The sequence below is a fragment of the Piliocolobus tephrosceles genome, chromosome 14 (assembly GCF_002776525.5).
Source record: "Piliocolobus tephrosceles isolate RC106 chromosome 14, ASM277652v3, whole genome shotgun sequence".
NCBI lineage: Eukaryota > Metazoa > Chordata > Mammalia > Primates > Cercopithecidae > Piliocolobus > Piliocolobus tephrosceles.
In genome coordinates this window covers 17,563,610-17,590,600 of record NC_045447.1, presented here as the reverse complement: position 1 = coordinate 17,590,600, position 26,991 = coordinate 17,563,610, and the positions used below count along the sequence as shown (strand labels likewise).

The 26,991-nt window shown below is 47.2% G+C and overlaps 2 protein-coding genes across 5 annotated transcripts in view; one reads left to right on the top strand and one right to left on the bottom strand.

Moving 5' to 3' along the window:
• GSN (gelsolin) overlaps positions 1-18,161 on the top strand; it is a 64,936-nt gene extending 46,775 nt beyond the window's left edge. For all 4 annotated transcript variants that reach the window (XM_023223674.2, XM_023223675.2, XM_026457101.1 and 1 more), the window contains 11 exons: positions 2,400-2,532; positions 3,719-3,807; positions 3,978-4,193; positions 6,549-6,682; positions 9,857-9,947; positions 11,818-11,988; positions 12,589-12,763; positions 14,164-14,288; positions 14,511-14,588; positions 16,670-16,730; positions 17,755-18,161. In XM_023223674.2, the coding sequence (XP_023079442.1) occupies positions 2,400-2,532; positions 3,719-3,807; positions 3,978-4,193; positions 6,549-6,682; positions 9,857-9,947; positions 11,818-11,988; positions 12,589-12,763; positions 14,164-14,288; positions 14,511-14,588; positions 16,670-16,730; positions 17,755-17,924 (1,443 nt within the window). In that variant the 3' untranslated portion in view covers positions 17,925-18,161. The remainder of the gene's footprint in view (positions 1-2,399; positions 2,533-3,718; positions 3,808-3,977; positions 4,194-6,548; positions 6,683-9,856; positions 9,948-11,817; positions 11,989-12,588; positions 12,764-14,163; positions 14,289-14,510; positions 14,589-16,669; positions 16,731-17,754) is intronic.
• A 6,356-nt stretch (positions 18,162-24,517) lies between these two features.
• Positions 24,518-26,991, bottom strand: part of STOM (stomatin) — a 32,527-nt gene continuing 30,053 nt past the window's right edge. Inside the window, exon 7 of the mRNA XM_023223678.1 lies at positions 24,518-26,844. Coding sequence (XP_023079446.1) covers positions 26,638-26,844 — 207 coding nt within the window. The 3' untranslated portion in view covers positions 24,518-26,637. The remainder of the gene's footprint in view (positions 26,845-26,991) is intronic.

Genomic DNA, 26,991 nt, shown 5'->3' with positions numbered 1-26,991 from the left:
GGATTCCCCCAGTGCCAAAGAAAAACTACTACATTATTGATTTTTTGCTGATTATGAAGTAATACACGTTCATTGTAAAAAAAAAAAAAAAAAATGAGCAGTATTCGAAATATAAAAACGAAAGTCCATGCAAGTTCACTAGTTTAAAAAAAAAGTATTATTTTTAAAATGTGTTTTAATTACAAAAATGACAATACCCAGCTAAAAAATCAGCCTCTCCTCCTCACCAGAGAACACATCTTTGTCCAGCCACAGCTTTCTGTGCCTAATTACTTTTCCATTTCCATCTTATTTTTTTGTTTTGAGACAGGGTCTCGCTTTGTCATCCAGGCTGCAGTGCAATGGCATCTCACAGCTCACTGCAACCTCTGCCTACCAGGCTCAAGTGATCTCTTGCCTCAGCCTCCTCAGTAGCTGGGACTACAGAGAGGTCCCACCACGCCCAGCTAACTTTCATATTTTTTGTAGAGACAAGTTTTTGCCACATTGCCCAGGTTGGTCTCGAACTCCTGGGCTCATGTGATCCCCTTACCTCAGCCTCCCAAAGTGCTGGGATTACAGACCTGAGCCAACACGCCCAGCCATTTCTATTTTATGTAACTGGATCCAAACTGTTCATGCTGTTCTGTGGTCTTTTTTCCACTCAACATGGTCGAGAATATCTTTCTATAATAAATCTCAACACGACCCTTTATAACAGCTGTATAGTATTCTATTTTATGAATGTAAGAATTTAAGCAAATCCTAATATGTTCCCACCTTTTCCAATTGCAGACAGTCCCTCTTGGTGCACTTGTGCTAAGTACAGCATAGCACTAAGGCAAGTTCCTAGACAAGGAACTGCTGGTCACAGGCTGAAGAATGAGTCAGTGGTTGAAAATACTGGTTCTGGCCCAGGTGTGGTGGCTCATGCCTGTAATCCCAGTACTTTGGGAGGCCGAGGTGGGTGGATCACGTGAGGTCAGGAGTTTGAGACCAGCCTGGCCAACATGGTGAAACACCATCTCTACTAAAAACACAAAATATTACCCAGGCATGGTGGCAGGCGCCCGTAATCCTAGCTCTCCTCCTAAGGGAGGAGAATCACTTGAACCTGGGAGGCAGAGGTTGCAGTGAGCTGAGATCACACCATTGCACTCCAGCGTGGGCGACAAGAGCAAGACTCCATCTCAAAATAAATAAGTAAATAAACAAATAAATAAATAAAATAAAAAAAGAAAGTACTGGTTCTGTAGTTAGGAGTCAGACTGTGCCTGTTTACCCAGAGCCTTGCCAACTGGATATTGTTAAACTTTTGAATTTCGACTCTTAAGATAGACTTTTTTTTTAACTTGAATGAACTTTTTGTTTTAGAATAATTTTTAAGTTTACGGAAAAATTGTAAAGATAGTACAAAGAGTTCCGATATACCATTCACTCAGCTTCTCCTTAGCATCTTAGCATAACCAGGTACATTTATCAAAACTAAGAAATTAACATTGCTTCAATACCATTAACTAAACTATAGACTTTATCCAGATTTCCCCAGGTTTTCATTCTAGGTTCCAATCCAGGATACCAGATTGCATTTAGCTCTTTTTACTTTTATTCTCTTTTATTTACTTATTTATTTTCGAGCGTCACCCAGGCTGGAGTGTAGTGGTGCAGTCACAACTCACTGCAGCCCCGACCTCCTGGGCTCAGGTGATCCTCCCACTTCAGCCTCCCAAGTAGCTGGGGCCACAGGCAAGCGCCACCACGCCTTGCTGCTTTTTGTATTTTTTGTTGAGATGGGATCTCGCCATGTTGCCCAGGCTGGTCTTGAACTCCTGGGTTCAAGCCATCCACCCACCTGGGCCTCCCAAAGTGCTGGGATTAAAGGTGTGTGTCACTGCACCCGGCCTCTTCTCTCTCTCTCTCTTTTTTTTTTAGCAACAAGAACCTGTTCTATTTTTTCCAAATACAGATACAGAAGTTTGTGTGTTTTGCAAATATTGCTTCACAGCAACATTTCTATATACAGCACCTTCTGTTCTAATAGCGTGTAAACATAGATATGTATCCACAGGGCAATGTTGGCTCATCAAGGATCCACCTTGTATACTCCTTTTTTTAAAATGGTAAAGTTGAATACATTTTCAGCAAACTATGCAGTTCCCCTCTGCCACCCAGTTCCCAAATGTTCCTTCATTTTATCCCGCCCTCCCTTCCCATGTGCAGTTACCCCTGAGCGTAGGTCAGCAGATGTGGTTCTGACAAAGCGGAAAAGGAAAAACAATGTCTAAGTGTTTGCAAGAGAAAGCCCAGGTGTTACTCTGCAGTGCCATTTGGGGCAGGCGGTTGGGGCAAGATGGTGGAAGTCTCAGGGCTGGGTGGCCACAGACACTCACGTGCTGGTTCCTTCTGCTTCGTCCCCTCAGGTCTCCAATGGTGCAGGCACCATGTCCGTCTCCCTTGTGGCTGATGAGAACCCCTTCGCCCAGGGGGCCCTGAAGTCAGAGGACTGCTTCATCCTGGACCATGGCAAGGACGGGAAGATCTTTGTCTGGAAAGGTACTGGGGACAGGGGAAGGATCCCAACTGGCCTGTAGGACCTTGGGTGGGATGTCCCGCAGCTCCCAGGAACTCAGCTCCAGGGGAGCTTGGAGTGTGGTAGAGGCGCCTGGTGCAATGGATATCAGAAGTCTTGGGCTGATGCCTTGGTTTTGCAATTGATGTACTGTGTGATCTTGGGCACTTTACTTACCCTCTCTGGGCCTCAGATTCCTGATCTGGGCTAAAATGGGTGTTTCCCAAGTGCATTATAACGTCAGTTCTCTGAGACGCTAATTGACATCCTGAAGAAATTATGTAGAAAACATCTTAACTGTATGGTCAGGGAAGTTCATGGGCAACAGTGGATTTAAAAATGTTCAAGTTTGTTTACTGCAGGACTTTTAACTTGTGCGTTCCCGGGGGTGCTTTTCATGAAGATGATCTGGTTTCGGAAACGCTAAGCTAGAAGTTCATAAACTCTTTGGGTACTATCTTGTGGGAATTCTCTTGGAAACTGTTGGCCCAGATGTTTCTTAGAGGCCCTGAGATCTTCTGAGAGGACCCATTAGTATCCTCCACTGATTCTGTAAGGCTCATCTTGGGGAAGAGGACAGAGGAGAGGGAGGCAGCAGGAGGACAGAGAGAAAGGGAGAGAGTGGGGAGAAATAGAGAGAGAGAAACTATTATAATTATTACTCTCTAGGCATCCTGGGCCCTGGGCCAGCTGATTGGGACCTTGGCCTTGGCAGTGAGAAGGCTGGGACTGAGGGCCAGCACTGGCTGGCCAGGAGCTCCTTGGCACAGGAATGCCCTCCGGGTGGCAGCTTTTCACTCACTGAGGAACCTAGGTCAAGTAATGTAATGTCTCTAAGACCCTGGTTTCCTTATAGATACTCAGCAATTTTTTTTTATTACTTAAGACTGTTCCATGGATTAAATAATCTATGTATAGTTCTAAGCACAAAATACATGCTCACTAAATGGACCACAATCATGTTGTGATTGGTGTCATTGGCCAGCCCCAGGCTGGACTCCAGGAGCTCTAGTGAGTGGTCAGCTCTGGGGGTCTCTGACCTTGGCTATTCACTGTCTAAGAAGAGTAGGGAGGGAAGTTTGGCAGCTCCTTCTCCTGGACCGTTGGAGGTCAGGATGCAGCAGGATCGCGGTTCCCTAACCCTCCATCACTTCCTCTGGCTACTGACAGGCAAGCAGGCTAACACGGAGGAGAGGAAGGCTGCCCTCAAAACAGCCTCTGACTTCATCACCAAGATGGACTACCCCAAGCAGACCCAGGTGAGTCTTGGAGGCCAGGTAGGATGGGAAGGGGTGGTTCCTGTTTGGAGGGGATGGGCTGAAGTAGGGCGGGTGTCCCACCCTCAGTGTGGATGGGGTATCTGAGGCTCCCCTGGAGACCCTTGCTGGGCAGCCCAGCCACATTCTGCTCCTCCACCTCCCCTCCCCAGGTCTCGGTCCTTCCCGAGGGCGGTGAGACCCCACTGTTCAAGCAGTTCTTCAAGAACTGGCGGGACCCAGACCAGACAGATGGCCTGGGCTTGTCCTACCTTTCCAGCCATATCGCCAATGTGGAGCGCGTGCCCTTCGACGCCGCCACCCTGCACACCTCCACTGCCATGGCCGCCCAACACGGCATGGATGATGATGGCACAGGCCAGAAACAGGTACCTTTAGGGCCTGGGGTGTGTGTGTCCAGACCCCTCCCTCACTTTCCCCATGCACTGCCTCTTGCGTCCCCAAGGAGGTTTCTCTCTGAGGTTTGCACGATTTTGGTAGCTGAGATTCTTTGGTGTTACTTAGTTTTTACAGCCAGTGCACCTTGACCACCTACTGTGTATCAGGCCCTGGGCCAAGTGTCTTGGCCCCACCTTGTCCCGAGGAGTGCCTGGTCTGGGAGGGGAGTTGACCACAGCCACAGATCTGTGTGATCAGTGGAAGATGGGAGGGAGCACAGGGGATTGTGGGGACACAGGAAGAGCAGTGGGGGTGGTTGGTCAGGGCAGCCTGCACAGAGATGGGAACCCTTGGGTGGGGTCTCAGAGTAGGAGTAGGGCTTTGCTGCCGGAGAAGAAGAGCGGAGAGTGGTGGGCGTTCCAGGCGGGACTCGCTATGTTCGGAAAGGAGGGAGCTGTCCCAGGGTGCTAGTGCTGATGGCATCCCCAGGGAGGGGCCTTGAATGCCAGTTTCAAGGGTGTGAACTTGATCCTCTAACCAGGGGGTGCTAGTGAGGGGTTTTTCTTTTTATTAAATCAGAAATGCAACAAGCTCAGATCTATGCTTTATCTTTTATGTTTTTTAAAATAGAGACAGGGTCTTGCTATGTTGCCCGGGCTAGTTTCAAACTCCTGGGGCTCAAGCAATCCTCCTGCCTTGGCCCCCCAAAGTGTTGGAATTACAGGCATGAGCCACTGCACCTGGCGAAAATGGGTTGGAATATGACTCTAGGATATCATTAGAAGGAAAAAAAAATCAGTTAAAAAAATAAATAAAAGAAAACTAAGAAAGTGGGTTGGAGGCAGGAGAATGAAGGTAGAGAGCTTATGGGGAGCTTATTCTAATAGTTTAGGGGAGAGATGATGACCTTGAGACTAAGAAGGTCACCGTGGAGAAGGGGAAACAGGGGTGTGGGGTTCAGAGGTGTTTAGAAGGTAGAATCCGCTTCAGGCAAACTTGATTCCATTCCTAATGATAGGAATAACAAACATGTTCATTTTTATGTATTATTGTTTTTGGTTTAGTGTTATTAGCATTCTTTCATTGCTTCAGTAGGTAGGGATAATGCAATGAAAACAGTCCTTGTGGGGCGGTGTGGTAAAAGCCCTGGCAGCCTGACTGTGAGACTTTGGGCAAGTTACATAACCTCTTTGAGCTTTACTTTCTCACTTGTAAAGTAGGGTTTCATCCCACTCCATCACCTTCAAGAATGTTCAAAATCAGAGATTCTAGGATTCTGTTTCCCAGGACTTGGACAACTCCGTGTCTCCATAGCTCCACCAGGTGGCGCTGCTGGGCCTCGTGTCCACTTGGAAAAAGCGGTGTCACCAGAACACTGCAGACACCTGCCAGCAGGGGTCACGCTGAGGTCGCCTCGTGGTGGCCCTGCCTCTGCAGATGACCTATGAAATTCCTGGCAGGCCCAGCATGGTGGCTCACACCTGTAATCCCAGCACTTTGGGAGGTCGAGGCGGGCGGATCACCTGAGGTCAGGAGTTCAAGACCAGCCTGGCCAACATGGTGGAACCCGGTCTGTACTAAAAATACAAAACTTAGCCAGCCGTGGTGGCAGGTGCTTGTAATCCCAGCTACTCGGGAGGCTGAGAGAGAAGACTTGCTTGAACCTGGGAGGCAGCGGTTGCAGTGAGCCGAGATTGCGCCATTGCATTCTAGCCTGGGTGACAAGAGTGAAACCTTGTCTCAAAAAAAAAAAAAAGAGGAGAATCCAGGCAGCTCAGTAACAAGAGAGATAATGGTGATATTAGTAAAACAATAAATAATACTTAATAAGAGCAGCTGCTACCTACAGAGCAGTTCCCTTGTGCCAGGCCCTATGTTAGACTTTCATGAGTAAACTCATTTGAGCCTCACAATACTTTGAGGTAGGTACTATAATTATCCCCATTTTTCAGATGGGAAAACTGAAGCTAAGAGCGATTAAACCGGTTGTCTGAGGTCTCATGGCCCGGAAGGGGATGAGGGGCCTGATTTGGGGTCTGTGTCTGGCTCCTCCCCTCACTGTACTGCGTTCCTTTGGAGCTGCCTTGATAATCCTCAGCAAAGAACAAACAGCCTGGGGCAGGGCATGGTATGAGGGTCCCAGGTGGGAACCCTGGCCGGGAGTCCTAGCCCTGCCTCCTAGTGGCTCTGTGAGTTGGGCAAACTATTTAACTCCAGTCCGAGCCGAAGTGATTAAAAGTTCATCCCATGGTCTAACCACAACCTACCACGCTGTGGTTTCCTGGCTTGCCTGAGCTGGGGGGTGGGGGTGCTGCCCAGCATCTGACCCCAGCTTTGCTCCACAGATCTGGAGAATTGAAGGCTCCAGCAAAGTACCCGTGGACCCTGCCACATATGGACAGTTCTATGGAGGAGACAGCTACATCATTCTGTACAACTACCGCCATGGAGGCCGCCAGGGGCAGATAATCTACAACTGGTGAGGTTCTGGGGCCATCAGTGTGTGTCGTGGGGGCACTGGCTGGGCCCTGAGCAGGACTGAAGACAGACTGAAGACAGACTGAGGTTGTGAGGGCCTGAGGTGGGACTGCCACTCCCTGCTGGGAGAGACTCTTGTCCACAGGGCAACACACTTGCTTATTTCTCCAAACAACTTTTAAACTCTTCTTACCAAATGATTATACATCTATTGTAGGAGGTATAGTGAGTGTGGAGAAACAAACAGAACATCTCCCGCAAATCCATGCCAAGTACTGTGCACACTAGGGTCTATCCTCCCACACATATTTTTCAAGCCAAAATTTGTTTTATTTTATTTTTATTTAGTTAGTTATTTATTTTATTTATTTTGAGACAGAGTTTTGCTCTTGTTGCCCAGACTGGAACGCAATAGTGTGATCTCCCTCACTACAACTTCTGCCTCCCAAGTTCAAGCGATTCTCCTGCCTCAGTCTCCCTAGTAGCTGGGATTACAGAGGCCCACCACCATGCCTGGCTACTTTTTTGTATTTTTAGCAGAGACAGGGGTTTCACCATGTTGGCCAGGCTGGTCTCAAACTCCTGACCTCAGGTGATCCACCTACCTCAGCCTCCCAAAGTTCTGGGGTTACAGGCGTGAGCTACCACACCCAGCCCCCAAATTATTTTAAAACAGAGAATACATTTACATGGTTCAAAAATCAAAATAGATTATAAAGGTATTTATTGAGAAATCTTATTCCCACCCCTGTCCCTCTCTACCCCATTCTCCAGACCCCACCCCTTCTTGGGTAACTGCTTTAATCTCTTGCATATCCTTCCGGTAACTCTTTGTGAAAAAAATATATATGCAAATAATTTATAGCCTAGTCCCTCCCTTCCTTACACAAAAGGTAGCATATTTTGTGTATTGCCCTGCACCTTGCTTTTCTGACTCCATTCTTCCTAGAGATCAATAATGTCAGTACATAGAGAGCTTCCTCATTCTTTTTTACAGTTGTGTAATAGTCCTTTGGGTGGCTGTACTATAGTTTATTTAACAGATTCCCTGATGATGCATAATTGGGTTGATTCTAGTCTTTCTCTATTACAAACATTGCTGTGATTAGTAACCTTAAACAAACATCACTTTGAACATGCAGAGAAATGCCTCTAGAGTAAGTTCCCAGAAGTGAGATTGCTGGGTCAGATAGTAACTGCACTTGTCATTTTGATAGATAGCCCCCAATTTCCCTCGATAGTGTTTGTAGCATTTTACATTCCCACCATGCAACCTGTGAGAGCCCCTGGTTCCCTGTAGTCACACCTGTGGCTTGTGTGGTCAAACTTTTGGGCGTTTGTCAATCTTATGGTTTATAAAATGGTGTCTCAGTGTATTTTTAACTTGTATTTCTCTTACTATACAGTCTAAAACTTTTTGTCTGATTATTGACTGTTGGATTTTTTTCTTCTTCTTTTTTTTTTTTTTTTTTGAGACAGGGTCTCACTCTGTTGTCCAGGCTGGAGTGCAGTGGTGCGATCTCTGCTCACCACAACCTCTGCCTCTGGGGCTCAAGCGATTATCGTGCCTCAGCCTCCCGAGTAGCTGGGACAACTTGCCACTACTCACCACCACGCCTGGCTACTTTTTGTACTTTAGTATGGATGGGGTTTTGCCATGTTGCCCAGGCTGGTCTCGAACTCCTCAAGCGATCTGCTTGCCTCAGCCTCCCAAAGTGTTGGGATTATAGGCATGAGCCACCATGCCCGGCTGGATTCCTTCTTTTTTAAACTTATTTTGAAATAATATTAGACTTGCTGAAAAGTTGCAAAACCTGTACAGACAGTTCTTGTATATCCGTTACCAATGGAATATTCACCTATGTTCACATCTTACATAACCATAGCACAATTAACAAAGCCAGGAAGCGAACATTGACACAATACTACTTACTAATCTATAGGCTTTACCTAAATTTCCCCAGTTTTCCTATTACTGTGTGGTTTTTGTTTTGTTTTGGTTTTGGGGTTTTTTTTAGACAGCGTCTTGCTCTGTCACCAAGCTGGACTACAGTGGTGTGATTTTGGCTCACTGTAACCTCTGCCTCCCAGGTTCAGGCAATTCTCCTGCCTCAGCCTCCCGAATATCTGGGACTACAGGTGTACGCCACCACACCCGGCTAATTTTTGTATTTTTAGTAGTGATGGGGTTTCACCATGTTGGGCAGGCTGGTTTCGAACTCCTGACCTCAACTGATCTGCCTACCTTGGCCTCCCAAAGTGCTGGGATGACAGGCATGAGCCATTGCACCTGGCCCCCACTACTGTTCTTTTCCTGATCTAGGATCTAACCCAGGATCCCACATGGCATTTACTTATGTCTCTGAAGTCTCTGAATCTATGGCAGTTTCCCAGTCTTTCCTTTTTTTCATGACCTTGATACTTTTAAAGAGTACTGGCCAGTTATTTTGTAGAATGCCTCTCAATTTGACAACCCCAGACATTTAAAAACAGCTTAAATTTTTTTTCACTAGATAATATACACACGTGGCACAAAATTTGTGAGAAGACTGTTTAAAAAATTAGCTGCATCAGCACATTGATATGTCAGATTTTGTTTGCTTATATGACGACATACGTTGGTTATGGAAAACTTAGACAATATGCAAAGAGGTGGGGTAGAAAGGCAAAATCCCCCTGAATCTTCCCTCTAAGAGCGATCACCATGGACCTTTTGGTGAACATGTGTTCAGACCTCTCTGCACGTGTTCACGGGAAGCTTAATCGCTGACATCTTTTCCCACAAATAGGCTCTCGTAACACTTGCTATTCTGCAACTTGCTTTTCCACCCAGAGAAATGTCCTGGCCACTTTTCTACATCTCAGATTTGAGTCTCAGAACATCTTCTCTGGGGCTGTTCAGCATGGGATGACCCAGCCCATCTCCTGAGGGACACATTTAGCATAAGGAAATCCATGCGTTGCACTCAGATCTCTGTAAGCGGGCAAGATGCCAGGCTGAGAGTGGAAGTGTTGGTGTGGTTCCTGGCTCTTATTGTTCTGAGAAAGTGCCCTTCCCTCTCTATCTGTTTCATTACTGGTAATGGGGAGATGTGTAGGTTTCTCAGACTCAGGGTAAGGGAGAGGCTCAGGGCTCTGTGTACACCTTGATGCTGAATCTCAATTCCCCTTCCAGGCAGGGTGCCCAGTCTACCCAGGATGAGGTCGCTGCATCTGCTATCCTGACTGCTCAGCTGGATGAGGAGCTGGGAGGTACCCCTGTTCAGGTGAGCCCAGCCCACCACCTCTCTGGGCTGCAGCCTGAGCCTTGTCCTTCTTTTCACTCATCTGTCTGACTCTCATCCATCCATTCGTTTGTCCATCTGTCCATCCATCCATCCATCCATCCGTCCATCCATCCATGGAACAGGTATTTATTTAGGGCTTCCATGTGTTCTACACTGCATCTGTAGCCATGGACAACAGGCACACTGCCCCTGCGCTAATGGGCTTTGCTTTCTTGGGTGGTAGTAGACATTCAACACACATGCACACCAATGGCTGTGACAGATGCAGCGAATGAAATTGACAAGACCTTGGGGAGAGAGACATGGGAGAGGCGATGTGGCTGAGCACGGATGTGGAACCAGCATGCTTGGGTTTGAATCCTGTCCTTACCTCTGGGAACTTTGGGCGAGTCACTTAGCCTCTCTGTGCCTCTGTGTCCTCAAAATAGGGGTAATAACAGTACCATCCCACAGGATTGCTGTGAGGATTAAGAGTTAACATTTGTAAGCATTTAGAGCCATGCCTGGCATGTAAGAAGTCCCTCCCTTATACACATGTGTTATGTACAAGACATACACATGTCTATGTACGTAGATCCCGGGTAGGATCCTATTGGATTAGAAAAGCCCACCCCTGTCACAGGAGGGGACTGTTTAACTGGGACCTAATGCACGAGTAGGAGTTGCTCAGGCAGAGTGAAGGAAAGCACATTCTGGGTAAAGGGTGGTACACATGCAAAGGCCCTGAGGTGGGAGGGGGCATTGGGTGTTAAAGCAAGGGGAAAGTGCCCTGATTTGAGGCTGGAGAGGTGCTCAGAGGGGCCACACCACCAGAGGCCATGGTGACGTTGATGACCTTGATGCTGAGAACAACAGGAAGTTGCTGAGTGGTAAGTCTGAGCTGTAGTGATTTCTGGTTTAAAAAGTCGCTCTGGCCAGTAGGGAGCGCTGGAGGGCAGCAGAGCTGGTTTGTGGAGATGAGCGGGAAGCGACAACAATTGTGCTTCCTCCACACTGTGGTAGGAGTGGGCAGGGCTCTAGATAGGAATTGGGGGTTCGTGCCCTGACCTTTGCCTATGATAGTCTGGGTGCTGGGCACTAAATGAGATGACCATCTTAGCTCAGTGCATCCTGACAACTGCCTTGGGAGTAGCATCCTTGGCTGCATTTTTCAGAAGACGAACCCAAGAGGTTGAGACACGTGTCCAAGTTCTCACCATCAGGGTGGAGTTGGAGTCTAAGCCCTAACTCAGCGGTGGTGGGTCGTGGTGGGAAGCGACTGCCATACGCCTGACACACGTGTGAGATTTTCTTCTGGACATAGTTATCTGGGGCCACAGTAAGGTGCCACACGCAGGGCAGGAGCAGATGTGAGGGCGTACATCTTCCCTGCCTCATTCCCACCACCGATCCCCTGGCTGTTTCCTGCATCTGGGGTGCACTGGCTGTGCAGGAGGGAGTTTTCCAGATCTGGAATGCTCTGTTCTTACACTCTACTGGCAGTCATGCCCAGGCCTGACGTCAGCATTCTAGAAGAATGTCCACCAGCAATCCCTGTGCTTCTATTTAAGGGCATATTTGCAAACACAGGCTCTCCTGGTTCTTAGACCAGGCTGAGGGTCAGGAAGGCACATCCTCATGGAGATGGAGAGCAGCCACAGCAGCAGTGCCCTGGGGACCTCAGGCAATAGCGCTGTCTCCGCCCTTCCTGGAAGTCTGCTGTCCCTGCCTGTGTGTTCTCGGGTCACATTCCATGCCACACACAGACATAAGCATGATGGCTTTGTCTGCAAGGGTGGGCCCAGTGCGACATAGAAGGACTGAGGCCTGCCTCCAAGGTCCCTGACTCGCTCTCCTGTCTGTCTGCCAGAGCCGTGTGGTCCAAGGCAAGGAGCCGGCACACCTCATGAGCCTGTTTGGTGGGAAGCCCATGATCATCTACAAGGGCGGCACCTCCCGCGAGGGCGGGCAGACAGCCCCTGCCAGCACCCGCCTCTTCCAGGTCCGCGCCAACAGCGCTGGAGCCACCCGGGCTGTCGAGGTAATTTCCAGGTCCTGGACCACAGAAGGGATTGGCCTCCCGGAAACCTCCCAGCTGGATGACCAGATGTCCAGGCACAGGATGGGGGCGGGGGTGGCGGGGGGTGGTGAGTGAGTGGGTAAGAAGCAGCTTTTTGTATCTTCCTGCCCTGGCCACAGGGTTGTCTGTCTTAGACTTCCCCCTGTTTCAAGGATGCCCAGTGTCCCTTGCACACTTTGCATAGTGGAGAGCTCACTACCTACCATTCTGTACAATCGGGATGCCATTCCTCATTACATTCCAGTTGGCTACTGTCCCTTTCATGGAGGAAGGCACAGATCAGGACATGATTCCCAGGATGGTTTGAGCAGCCTAGAGGGGAATGGGACTCTCACCTCCTTTGTTCTGGGCACTCCACTTCTATTAGTCACAGTGCATTAGTGACTCATGGGAGTCAACCAAGGCCATCAGGGTCCAAAGTCTGTGCCCTCAGCTCTGATGGGCTATGTTCCTCCAAGTCCCCACCTGAGAGCTAGCCCTGCTGCAGGGTCTCCTGGGCTGTGAGGAGGGGGCTGAGGGCTTTTTGTCTGGTTCCTGATTAACCAAGCTCTACCCTCCCAGGTATTGCCTAAGGCTGGTGCACTGAACTCCAACGATGCCTTTGTCCTGAAAACCCCCTCAGCTGCCTACCTGTGGGTGGGTACAGGAGCCAGTGAGGCAGAGAAGACGGGGGCCCAGGAGCTGCTCAGGGTGCTACGGGCCCAACCTGTGCAGGTGGCAGAAGGCAGTGAGCCAGGTAGGAGCTGGGGTGGGGGGCCTGCTGCTCTCCAGGATGCAGCTGTTAGGTTTCCCTTCTTTCCTTGGGCTTGGGGGCTCTAAATCCTCCCCATGCCCCAGGGCCTGTCCCCTAATGTATGTTAAATAAAAGCAGTTGCTTTAAAATGAGGGCTATGGTCAGAGAGAAGGGGGTCTCCAGGAGCTAAAGAAAGGAGAGCCTAGCCTGGGCGTGATGGCTTATGCCTGTAATCCCAGCACTTTGGGAGGCTAAGGCAGGTGGATCACCTGAGGTCGGGAGTTCAAGACTCACCTGACCAACGTGGAGAAACCCCGTCTCTACTAAAAATACAAAATTAGCCGGGCATGGTGGTGTATGCCTGTAATCCCAGCTACTCAGGAGGCTGAGGCAGGAGAATCACTTGAACCCGGGAGGTGGAGATTGCAGTGAGCTGAGATCATGCTATTGCACTCCAGCCTAGGCAACAGGAGTAAAACTCCGTCTCAAAAAAAAAAAAAGAAAGACAGAAAGAAAGGAGAGCCCAGTGTGGGAAGGACCAATTGGGCTGTGGAAGGAGGCGGTCCCTCGCTACGAAGCCTTGAAAGGTGGTAGGCAGGGCTGATAGCATCAGAGGGGCAGTGGGCTCTTTGCATCTCTAGACTCCCCATGGACAGAAATGCCACCAGCCTGCTCTGTTTCCAGAATGTGGGCCGGGAAGCTCTTCCTTCTGCCAGCCTGCAGTCTTTTTACTGTTACTTTGAGTTCATTCCCAGCTGCTTGATGCTTAACAGAAATAGAGAAGAGTGACTTGGTCTAAAGCAGCTCTGTGCAGCAGACCCTTCTATGCAGATGGATGTTCTGTGTCTGCCGGGTCCAATTTGGCAGCCACCAGTCACCTGTGACTGTTGAACACCTGAAATGCGATCAGTGGGAATTTGTGGGAATGAGGAACTGAACTTTCTATTGAATTTACTTTTAATGAATTTAAATGTAAATGGTTACACATGGACAGAGCAGGTATAGTGGAAAGAATATGGGCATTCGAATCAGACGAGATTTGTATCCTGGTCTTAACACTTACCATCTGTGTGACCCTGAGTGTTGCTTAACCTCTCTGAGCCACATCGCCTCATTAGCTGAGTGGAGCTAATGACCCTCATCCCGCAATGCTGTCGTCAGCCTCAAGCCAATAGCAGTCCTGACTGTGTCACTCCTGCCAAGTCTGCCCTCTCTGGGCCTCTATTTCGTCACCTTCCAATTCCCTCAGGCCTCTTCCCTCCGGACCTCCTGGGATTTTAGGATGGAGGGAGAAGGGGGAGAGCAGTTGGCTGGGCTTGGGCAGGGCTGGTCCCAGGGTCTGATGAGATGGGAGAGAGGGGTGATGGCATCCCTCGGCAAACTGGCGTGGCCTCCCCTCACAGATGGCTTCTGGGAGGCCCTGGGCGGGAAGGCTGCCTACCGCACATCCCCACGGCTGAAGGACAAGAAGATGGATGCCCATCCTCCTCGCCTCTTTGCCTGCTCCAACAAGATTGGACGTTTTGTGGTGAGCCCCTGCTGAGGTCACACCTCTGCTTTCCCCTCGGGAGACAAGTTCCACGGTACTGGTCAGAAGCAGAGGCAGGAGAAACAGTTCTGATGGCATGGCACAGAGGAAGGGGCCCCCTGCCAGCTGCAACCAGCTGTGCCACTCCCTCAGGGGGCAGAGAGAGGAAGCCCATCCAGGGGAGGGAAGACAGCTCACTGATGCTCTTTCGTTCCTTCCCAGATCGAAGAGGTTCCTGGTGAGCTCATGCAGGAAGACCTGGCTACGGATGATGTCATGCTTCTGGACACCTGGGACCAGGTGGGTGAAGGACAGGTGAAGGCTGTCTCTGCCACAGGGAGTGGGAGAAACTAGACTTCCAATTCTATGATCAGTTGCTAGAAGGACCTAAAAGAGGCAGTGCCAGGTGTTGCCAGAAAAGTCTCTAGGCTACTGGAAGTCACTTCCTTTTTCTGAGCTTCCATTTCCTCATCTGTAAACTGGGAGTGGCGGTACCTTCCTTGCAGATACACTCACCTGGAAAGCTGCAAAATGCCCTATAAAGCCAAATCACATGACCTTCATCATTCTCTCCCAGGCCTTGCAGGAGCATGAACTCTTCCTTTAAATCTGCTGGCGGGGGATGTTGAACTTAGCAGCATCTTGTTTGCAGGCATAAACTGTCCAGTGTCACCTAGCGACTCTAGAGGGCTCCTGCTTCTGGTTTGAGGGCTCTTGGCTCTGTCTCCACTTCATCTCCTAGAGAAGGCCATTATGTAGGACTTCTTGGCAGGGGAAGGTGCCATTCACTCACTCAACCAATATTAATTGGGCACTGCTTTGTACCAGGTGCTTTATGTTTGAGATGCTAGGGATAGAGCAATAAATAAAGTAGGCGTTTTCCTGCCCTCCCAGGGCTTACGTTCTCACGGGGGTGTCAGGTCAGTCATCTTTCCTATCAAGGTGGCTTCTCCCAGCGTCCTCAGAGTTATGGAGTGACTGACCACGAAGGTATAAGACTACACTACCCACAGTGCTGCTCGGAATCCCTGGTTGGAAGATCAGGACCAAAAATGGTTGCAGCTTGAGCCATTCAGCAGTTGTCATTGATTGATCCATTGACTACTTAATCTGTTTGTTCATCTGTTAGGGATTCAGTCAGCCGACATTTATTCAGCACCACTGTCTTCCAGGCAAATGCTGAGTGCTGAGAATCCTATGATAAGCAAAATAGATAGAATGCCTGCCTTCGAGGGGCTTTCACTTTAGTTGGGAACACATTTATAAATAAGTAAGAGAGGGCCAGACACGATGGCTCATGCTTGCAAACCCAGCACTTTGAGAGGCTGAGGTGGGCAAATCACTTGAGGTCAGGAGTTCAAGACCAGCCTGGCCAACATGGTGAAACCCTGTCTCTACTAAAAATACAAAAAAATTAGCCAGGTGTGGTGGTGGGTGCCTGTAATCCCAGCTACTCAGGAGGTTGAGGCAGAAGAATCACTTGAACCCAGGAGGCGGAGGTTGCAGTGAGCTGAGATCACGCCACTGCACTCCAGTCTGGATGACAGAGTGAGACTCTGTCTTAAAAAAAGTGAGAGAAACCAAGTCTGACATTTTACTGTCTAATGCCATTTTATCAATGATAGGTGCTCTTTGAAGTAATATTTTAGATATGCATAAAAATAGATGATACATAAAAATCAGCTAAATAATGTGACATAGAACTTGTAACAAGACTCAAAATGGTGATAGCGGTGGGTGAGTTATTTTTATTCCAAGCCGTAGGCCCATTTTGACGAAGATGCACACAGACTGGGACGTGGTAGACTCTCGGTGCATCTTTGTTGGATGAATAAATGAGTGAGACTATGTTTGGCCACTCATTTGTTGAACGAGTGAATGCTGTTCAGAGATAACTTATGGACCTTTAGAGAAGAATCTCAAACTCAATGCCTGATGGCACCTGGTTGGCAGTGTTAGCCAGTGAAGCAGGCTGGGATGGGGAGATGTGAAGGAGCAGTGGAGTCTGAGGCAAACTAGAACTGCCCATCTCAAAGGGGCGGCTCCTGCACAGCTTAACTCAAGTGAGGTTTGAAGGCCCAGGCTGCTAGATCCTCCAGTTTTTTAAGAGAAGTTGGAAATCTAGATTTTTATGTCACCAGTAGTTTAAAAAGACATTGTTGGCCAACACAGGGTGGTGGGTGAGCAAACAAAACATGTTTGTGGGTTGCCGGTTTTCAACCTCTGTTCCAAATTCCTCCAGTGTTAGTTCATGGGCTCTCTTAGTAAGGGCTTAAAAAGGGCTTTGTCTTTTCTGACACCTGGCCCCTCCCCAGTCTTCCTCCAGCCATGAATTTGGTCCGCACCCCTCATGTACCTTTCATGTCTCGTCTCACCTCCAGGTCTTTGTCTGGGTTGGAAAGGATTCTCAAGAAGAAGAAAAGACAGAAGCCTTGACTTCTGGTGAGGACCCAAGTCCCTGGGGGGAGGGGGGTCCGTTGCTTGTGGGGTGATGGGAGTGGCTTCTGTACAGGTCTGGGAATGAGCATCATTTCTAGGGGACTGATGGACAAGATAGGGTGGGGACTTCCTCCTCTGTGGCCAGCCCCTTGTAAGTCCTGCCTGGGGTAGTGAAGAACACATCAGTTCCTTCAGAAGCCCTGAGGCTTCTGAAGGAACTGATCTGTTCCAGAGGAAGGAAGGAACAGATGAGAAGTCTCTTCAAGTTCCCAGAATACTCAGGAGCTGAACTTGTCAAGGTTTAGACGTGGCAAAGCAGGCCAGGCATGGTGACTCATGCATGTAATCCCAGCATTTCGGGAGGCCACATCAGGAGCATCACTTGAGCCTGGGAGTTTGAGAGTAGCCCGGGCAACATAGTGAAACCCCATCTCTAGAAAAAATACAAAAAAAGTAGTCGGGTGTGTTGGTGTGTAGCCGTGGTCCCGGCTACTCAGGAGGTTGAGGTCAGAGGATTGCTTGAACCCAGGAGTTCATGGCTGCTGTGAGCCATGAATGCATCACTATACTGTAGGCTGGGTGACAGAACGAGATGGTGTCTCAAAATGAAAAAAAGAAAAAAGAAAAAGAAAAAGACGTTGCAAAGCAGATTCTGGGTAGCTGAATAGATCTGATTTATGAGCTGGGAACCCAAAAGTTGGTTCCCATATCTTCCAGTAGGGGACTATAAGGGAAAGTAATAAGCTTTATGAAGCAGGTTAAGCCGTAACCCTGTCCCTTCCTGTGTTCCTGAGCAGGGTGGTAGAGAACCCACGTGGGTATCATGCCTTTAAAGGAGGATGGTGCCCAGGGCAGGGAGTGGGCAGTAGGGACAGTAGGACCATAGACCACCTGTGTTTTGACCTTTGACCTACTGTCTTTTGACCTTTGACCTTCTTTGTCAACTCCTGTCCTGAGTCACCCTCTCCCTGGTGTGGGAGGCACTAAGAATTCCTGGGGTTTCCTTTTCTTGCACGTGTGTCTGCAGCTAAGCGGTACATCGAGACGGACCCAGCCAATCGGGATCGGCGGACGCCCATCACCGTGGTGAAGCAAGGCTTTGAGCCTCCCTCCTTTGTGGGCTGGTTCCTTGGCTGGGATGATGATTACTGGTCTGTGGACCCCTTGGACAGGGCCATGGCTGAGCTGGCTGCCTGAGGAGGGGCAGGACCCACCCGTGTCACCGGTCAGTGCCTTTTGGAACTGTCCTTCCCTCAAAGAGGCCTTACAGCGAGCAGAGCAACTCTGCTATGAGTGTGTGTGTATGGTTTTTTTGTTTTTTTGTTTTTTACAGTATCCAAAAATAGCCCTGCAAAAATTCAGGGTCCTTGCAAAATTGTCTAAAACGTCTGTGTTTGGGAAATTCAATTCAATAAAAACATTTTGAAGTGTGTACTCCAGTGTGGCTCAACTGTTTCCTTGTGTCCATCTGACGGTGAGAGCGAGCGTCTGCCCTATGTCCCTGGTAATTCTGAGAATGCCCAGAGAGGTGCCTTGCATTTGCCTGTGAACTAGCAGAAAAGCTGCATCCACCCTGTGTGTGAATCCTGGTGCCCTGAGAGGCGATGCCACAGTGAGATGAGAGGTGTGTAGATTGTCCTGGGGGATACCTATGTGAAAGGAAATAGGGAGGGCCCAGGCGCGGTGGCTCACACATGTAATCCCGGCACTTTGGGAGACTGAGGCGGGCGGATCACCTGAGGTCACGAGTTCGAGATCAGCCTGGCCAACATGGTGAAAGCCTGTCTTTACTAAAAATAAAAAATCAGCCAGGTGTGGTGGCACATGCCTGTAATCCTGGCTCCTCAGGAGGCTGAGACAGAATCTCTTGAACCCAGGAGGCGGACGTTGCAGTGAGCTGAGATCGTGCCATTGCACTCCAGCCTGGGCGACGGAGCGAGATTCTGTCTCAAAAGAAAGGAAATAGGTGGGGAACCAAGGAAGACTGGGAGAGCCATCAGACCCTAGATGCAGGTCTGACCCTAGGTGGAGGAAAAAGGGAGAGAAGGTTGCACGGAATTGTCTTAGTGGTCATTTATTTAATCCAGGAAGATTTGGCAAAGCTTGTCGGCAGTCTCAAAGCCAAATACAGTGTTCTTTTTAAATTTAATGGTATAGTCCCATTTTCATTGTTTTTTTACTGTGGCAAACTGTACATAACAGCGTATTTATTTTAACCATTTGTAAGTGTGTATTTCGGTAACATTGCATATACAGTGTTGTGTAGCCATCACCACTCTCTGTACCTAAACCTTTTTGATAATCCCCAGTATAAATGCTCTGTCCGTTAAATACTAATTCCTCATTCTTCCCTATTCGCCAGCCCCTGGTAACCTGTGTTTTACTTTCAGTCTCAGAATTTGACTATTCCAGGGACCTCATTTAAGTGGAATCACACAACATTTGTCCTCTGTGTGTGGCTTGTTTCACTTAGCAGAATGTTTTCAAGACTTATCCCTGTTGTAGCATGTATCAAATTTTCACTCCTTTTTGTGGCTGGGTAATATTCTACTGCATGTCTATACCACATCTGGTTTATTTAGCCATCAATGGACTCTTCAGTTATTTGTGCCTTTTGGCTATCATGCATAAGGCTGCTATGAACATGAACATCTGTTTGATTCAAAGTGTTCTTGAGCCAGAGTCAAAGCCAGCCAGCAAAGGACTCGTGTGTCTCCTGTAAGCAGGCGTGCCTTATCTGCCCCCTGCACTCAGTCACTGGGAGGCCTGGCCTTGGGACACATGTGGAATGAAGTTCAAAGCCAGCAGCCAGAGCTCTTATCAAGTATATGCCTTGCACTGGAAAGTGGGCAGGGTGCATCCTTATAGCTGCCACATCCTGTAGCAGCTGCTTGGACCTTCCTTGCTACCTCTGGTTCCCACAGATTCATTCTGCTGCCCCAAAGCTATGTGGAGAAATCACTGCAGCAGCTGCCATCGCAAGAGCTGCCCCCGGATGCTCTCAAAGTTTGCGGTCTTCAGGGTATGGGAAAGGGACTCTTCTGTGCCTTCTTGGTCCCCTGGGTCCTGACTCTCTACTCATGCTCAGCATATCACAAGTCCCTCTTGAATATTTCTATGTTGTTTCATAATCTTTTCTCCTGGGAGACTCTAAAGCAGTCCAAGGAAACTGCTGGAGGACATTCCCCAGTCCTCCCCGTCTGTCCTTTTGGTCTCTTCTCACCTTGTTTTCCCTGCTCTTGCTCTGTGTTACCTCCCACCGCCACTCCATCCCCATTGAGTTATGATGTGAAAGCTCCCAAGCATATGACTGTAAAAGAACAGAAACCAGCATGAGGGATTAAATGATGGGCAGGCTGTGTGTGTGTGTGTGTTTACACTGTTGTTTCCAAAGCTGGCTGATCACCCAAATTGCCCAGGGAACTTTTTAAAAGCATGGATTCCCCAAGGGCCGTTCCTTCAGAGATTCTGATTCATCGCAGAAGTGTTGAGGGTAGTGGAGAAGAAATTTTCCGGGTGAAACATGCAGAGAAGATCAAGTCATTTTCAGGCAGAGGGTGCAGCAAGTACAGGCAGGGGGCTGTGAGGGGAACAGTGTGCTTGGGCACAGACAGCACCCTGGAGTGGCAGGCCTCTGAGCTGAGAGACGGGCTGGGGATTTGAATGCCATACCAAGGGTTTGGACTTGATCCCATAATGCCCGCCTTGCCTACCCCCAAAGGTTTGCTTTCATGGTCACAGCAATCAACTTGACAAAGTCCTGGTACAAAAGTGGCATTTACCACCCAAAGCTTCCAGGGCTTTCATGAAAGGCAGGTAGAGGCCTGTGTGGACAGAGCTAGCTTACTTCCTAGAAATTCATGGGAGTTAAAATTTCAGGTAGACCTGCCCATTAATTCTTCATTTCAGTTTATACCGGCATTCAATGGTATGGCTGTGGCCTCAAAAGAGTGTTGTGCAATGCTCTGAGAAAGAAAATAGCCTGGGGCCACTGAGATGCTGACTTCTCATTTTTCTCTCAAAGGCCGAAAAGCCAATCAGGAACACTATCACTTCAATCACATAGTTTAACTTTCTAACATTTGCAGACGTCATCATCTCCTATGATGGAAAAATCATTGTGAAATAATGAGACAGATGCCAGAGGGGTAACGCTAGGCTCGGATCCTGTGTCCATCTTGGGCAATTCAGTTGAACAGATATTTATTTTGTACTTACTTTGTGCAAGGCATTATAGATAGAATACTTTAAAAAAAACTTTTGGAGCCTCAAGTTACCTACCTGCAAAATGGTAATGTATTAATACCTATAGCTAGAGGTGGTATAATATAGTGGCTATATATATATATATAGTGGCTATATATATAATATATGGCACACCTGCTTATAGGAGACACACGATTCCTTTGCTGGCTGACTTTGACTCTGGCTCAAGAACACTTTGAATCAAACAGATGCTCATGTTCATAGCAGCCTTATATCACACTATAAGCCTTATATTATACTATTACAGCTGGCCTTTGGAGTCAGACCTGGGTTCAAATGTAGCTCTACCACTCATTAGCAGTGTGATCTTACTTAAGTTCTTTGCCGTTTCCTTAGCTGAAAAATGGGAATAAGAATAGTGTCACCCCACTGAGAATTCTCATGAGGATTAAGAGGTAATGCTTAGCACAATGTCTGGCCTATAGTAAGTGCTCCAAAATGGTTAAAAATAATGAAAGCACCTAGGCCACAGCAGAACCTAGTATTCATCCATGAAGGTAAAGACCCAATGTACTGTGGATCAGACAGGATGTTTTTGGCTGTAAGCAATGGAGAGCTAACTCAAACCAAATTAAGCTGTAAGCACACTTACGTGCTCTCATACACAATCAGTTCAGAGTTGAGAGGGCCTTCATGGTTGACTAAACCCAGTGGGCCTGAGTTTCCTGCTCCTTCTCTTGGCTTGGCCCTCCCTAGTCTTGCGGTAAAATATCTGCGGGCCTTCTGGTTGCTCCACACCCATGAACAGCCATGCCCAGAGGAAAAGAGGACTGTTTCTAGAAATGTTTTCAGAAAAGGGAGGAGGAACCGCTCCCAAGTCCACAGAAAACCTTTCCTCAGGTCTCAAGAGCCCATATTGTGTCACATAATCATTCCCGATGGAATCATGGGCTAGAAGGATGGAATTATTCTTGGGCCAGTTGGGTTCATCCTAGCAGCTGGGGGTGAATTCTCCTGAGGTCAGAGCTCTCAGGGGGAGGTATCTGAACAAAGTCATGGCTCCTAGGAAGGACGGAGGAGATCAATGGATGCTGGGTAGACCATCATTTTGTTGGAGTCTTTTGGGGGCCATATGCTGAAAATTAAAAGTAATGACTCCTTGCAGTTCTGTGGCATCCAGTAATTTTCAGAGTGCTCAATTTCTGGTCATTTTTCCCCTGGAATCTTTTAGGGGAGATTTGCAGCCTACATTATGATTACTTTGTTTCTAGCGTTTATTGTAAAACCTCAGTTTTAACAGCAGCTTCAATTTCCTTTCTCACTAAACTCTTCTGGCTACAGAGTAGATTGAAAGGGGCTGTATCCTATTAGCAAGCATGACTGGTTTAGGCAAATCCTAGCTTGATCTGAGCCTGGGTCTGCTGTAGACCTGATGTTAACAACATCACGGGAAGACAGCATCACTGATATCCCCGGGGATTTTGCTGTGGCCTGGTCAGCACAGCCAAATGCGATTACAAATGGACATGAAGAAAAGATGTGTGAAGTGCCTTGCACAGCACTGGCATTCAACCGTGGTTCCTTTTGCCTTCTTCTTGGTTCCTATAAGGTAAAAACTCTTCAGGTAACCGCATAGCTTTGAAGTTAGGATCTTAGACATGATCTAGCCCAGGATTTCTTAAGGCTTTGGCTAGGTTTGGGAGTGGGGCCAGTGTACCCCCAAAGGATCCAAATTTGTGTCGTGCACACTATTGTACAGTTTTCAGACGAAGCTCTGCAGTTTCCAACACATTCTCAAAAGGTCTGAGACCCAAACAGGTGGACTGTAATCTCCTTGTTTTACAGGTGAGGAAAATGAGGCTGAGAGAGCATATGACTTATGTAAGGTCACCTTATAAGGTGGATGGTATAGGAAGAAAAGCACTCCAGAGCAGTGATTTTCAAACGGAAATATGTAGAATTCTATGAGGTGCTTCTGTGATTTTATAAACATTAGATTCAAATTCCACGTTTAAAGTGGTAATAAAAAGACAAGCAAAACGGAGAAATCGAATATAGACTGAATATAAGATTGGAACTCTTTCATAACTCTAATTAATATGAATTTTTGTTTTTCAAAACAGCCTCACTGTTCTCATTGAGTTACTTTATATTCAGTAAATGTTATAAATGTGAACTCAATAATTTACCCTGGCAAAAGACACCTTAAACCTTTTACCAATGCAGTTACCTTTGAAAAAAGGGGTTTGCTGCTGAAAGTAGGGGAAGGGGCACTGGATTCACCATTTACTAGCCAAGCAACTGGGAGACCAGGTTTGTGAGTATCACAAGAAATGATATATTTTAAAAGGCAACATAAGCTGAAAGTCTATGGAACATTGGTTTCCTCCTGCTCAGGACAGTATGTTAAGACATTTGTGGTTACAAATGCCCAATTGGGCCGGGCGCGGTGGCTCATGCCTGTAATCCCAGCACTTTGGCAGGCAGATCACCTGAGGTCAGGAGTTCGAGACCAGCCTGGCCAACATGGTGAAACCCTGTCTCTACTAAAAACACAAAAATTAGCCAGACGTGGTGACAGGCGCCTGTAATCCCAGCTACTCCAGAGGCTGAGGCAGGAGAATCACTTGAACCCAGGAGGCGGAGGCTGCAGTGAGCTGAGATCGTGCCATTGCACTTCAGCCTGGGTGACAAGAGTGAGACTTCGTCTCAAACAAGTAAACAAACAAATGCCCAATCGACTCTCCTCTTTTCATAATGAACTCTGGCTGAATCAGATGGCCCAAAACAAAACTTTAAGTTTAGGGCCTGCTTAGGTATGAATGTAAACGAACTTCGATAGTCTTGGGAAAAGTTGTGATCTATCTACAAAATGGTGTGGTGGTGTGTGGATGGGGGTACTAGAGGCAGGCAGTGTCACACGAAGATACACTGATACACTTCACACATCTTTGGCATTAGACAGATCTGGGTTTGAATTCCAGCTGTCTTCCTTTCCAATCATGTGACTTTGGTTGTTTTAACCTTTGAGCCTCAGTGTCCTCATCTACAAAATGGTGATAATAAAGTGTCTATCAAGCTATTTTGGGATAAAATGATAGAATGTACATACACGTATTTGTGCACAGAGCTAAGTGACTGGTGCTCCCAAATGGTAGCCACTAATTCAAGACAGTTCTTCAAAGGTCAGATGTTGCAGGTAAAACACATTGGTTTTTTACCATTCTTCCTTACTTAAGTAAAGGTTATGTCTATGTGATTAACTGGATGACAGCAAGAAGTGGGTTCCTGTCCCATTTGGAGGAAGGCAAAAGGAAATGAAGCCAGTTAAAGCTTTGTGGTGGTGGTGGGGTGTGCGTGGATCTCTAACTCCCCAGGGAAAATGTGTGGGCTGGTGCACCAGAGGGTGCCTAAACCTGGGAGACAGCAGATGGCCCACAGCAGCCTGTCCCCTTCCCCTGGCCCACAAAGCACACGAAGAAGCCAACCAGCCAGCTCAGAAGTGGAAGATCTAACGTACTACTTCTGCAAATGGAAATCCACATACACTCAATGAAGAACGAAACAGACTCTCACCCCAAATATATTAGTGAAAGTGCATACACTTTATTATGTACATTGTTGGAAAGGGAGACCACCTGGAAAAACTCCTGCACTGGCACTGTGTTCCTAGAGCTCCTTCTATGCGTCCCTCCCAAGTGATTTAACTTCAACCGATTGGACTATGAATTCACAAGGCAGAAAAGTCAAGGTCATTTGCTATCTGGAGACAGGAGAACTCAAGGATCCAAAGGCACTGTTACTCTTAAGTCGCAGAAAAGATTTTCAGCCAGGATATGGAGCCTCCTGGTCCTCAAGGGTAAGCCACCTCACACAACGGATAAACCCATCATTTTAAAATTCAAAATGTAAGTGCAACTTGAGTTTACGTTGCACTGCTCCATACCTCTAATAAACTCAGCTAGGAGCCAGGATACATGGTAGTTCAAGGCTTCCTAAAATAAGCTTGAAATTGGGGTACAGGGGAAGGGACATCCATTGGCTGGATAGTCAGAGTGGTTCAGCTAAGGATAGCTATAAAGGCTCGCACTGGGAAAGAAAGCTGTTATTCTTAGACTTCCCTAGGTGAACTCAGAGTCTCAAAGAGGAAATGTTACAAATGTCACCTGCCAGCTTTTTTGCCAGTAAATAGAATGCCAGGTTGCTCAGATTCACAGACATTTGCAAAACAGAAGATGTCTCCTGATATTATAGACTAAGAAACTGCTGTCCAGAGAAGCTGACCAGTTCCTCTTTCAGCATCAATATACATGATAGAAGAATGACTAGGTAAGTTTACAAAGATCTACGTCTATATAGATATCGTAAAGTTTGACAGCATCTGCCCAAGATAATTAAGACATTATACAGTCAATACATTGTGAATTCCTTATACTATGTAATGAATGGTTTGTAATCAAGATATTTCACAGTGTACCACAGTTAACAGCATGCAGATAGTAAAATATAATGGTTTCCTGAAGTTATCTCTTAAAAAAGTATTTTAGTCCTTAAGCTATTCAAATGGATATATAACAATTGCATATAGAACGTAGAGAAAATTTTATTACAAAATTAAAACTATTTAAAACCTGATATATGAAAATAGGCAACAGTGAGAAAAAAGCACTTTTGTGACAAATATTTAGCTAGTTTGAAAGGCAGAACACAGAGGAATCATTTACTCACAAAGAAGGCTCAAAGAAGTTAAAACATGGATGTATTTTTAAAATGACCACTATAGTAGTGAATTTAAAAGTCTTTGAAGGGTTAGAGTAATCTTTTTCATTAGTCTTGACTATTGCTGGTTCTGACAAGTACAGGCAAGAAATGGCTACTCTCAAATAAGGATTATTCTGAAACATGGTCTGGATTTAGAAAATAAATGAACATTAGGGAAATTTTCTTAATTAAGACTCTGCGCCAGGCGCGGTAGCTCATGCCTGTAATCCCAGCACTTTGGGAGGCAGAGGTGGGTGGATCACCCGAGGTTAGGAGTTCGTGACTAGTCTGATCAACATGGTGAAACCCCATCTCTACTAAAAAAAAAAAAAAAAAAATTAGCTGGGCATGGTGGCATGAGTCTGTAATCCCAGCTATTGGAGAGGCTGAGGCAGGAGAATCTCCTGAACCTGGGAGGTGGAGGTTGCAGTGAGCTGAGATCATGCTATTGCACTCCAGCCTGGGCAACAAGAGTGAAACTTCATCTCAAAAAAAAAAAAAAAAAAAAAAAAAAGACTCTCCGGAGTAAGGCACATTTGACCTAGAGAAGCTGGCTGTGGTGTAAGATCATCCCTTTCTGCAAAGCATTTATCCAGTCAGCAGTGTCAAGTGGCAGTTACAGCCCAGGTTGCCTCTGGCCTGGGTGCTTAGGGGGCTCAGAAGGAGTCAGTGGAAGTCAAAACAAGAGGGATCTAACCTACTACATAATAATCTAAACATACAAACTTTTAACTATTTTAAGACTAACAGATTACCTTCTATAATCACCAATCTCTCAGTATTTACAAGCTAACAATTCTTTCACCTATTTTTATAACTGCTATGCATTCTGGGAACACCACAATTGACATATGGAAAAGGAAAAGCCCTATCCTCTTTTTATGAGTTAAAGGCTAATTTGGTCCCCCACTTCATCCTTGGAAGGGTAGTGCTCATTTCTATGCTAGCCTAGATGGCCGTGTTTTGCCCCTATGATTCCTTGCAGCATATCTATGGGCAGAGGGAAGACAATTGTTGAGTTTTTCTCGGCAGCAATGGTGGTCAGTGTCTGCAGGTACCGGAGCTGAAGGGCTGCAGGAGATTCAGTGATGACCATGGAGGCTTCTTTCAGAGCCCTGGATGCATTCATTTCTCCTTCGGCTGCAATAACCTATGGACAGGTGAAAGGAGAGGCTGAACTGGAGAAAACCACATGGTGACACGCAGCACTCTTTAACCTGGGGTACGTATACCTCAGGCGGTCCACAAAACTTTCCAGGGTGTATGCCAGAAGAGTTTTAAGGAAATCAGTTTCTAT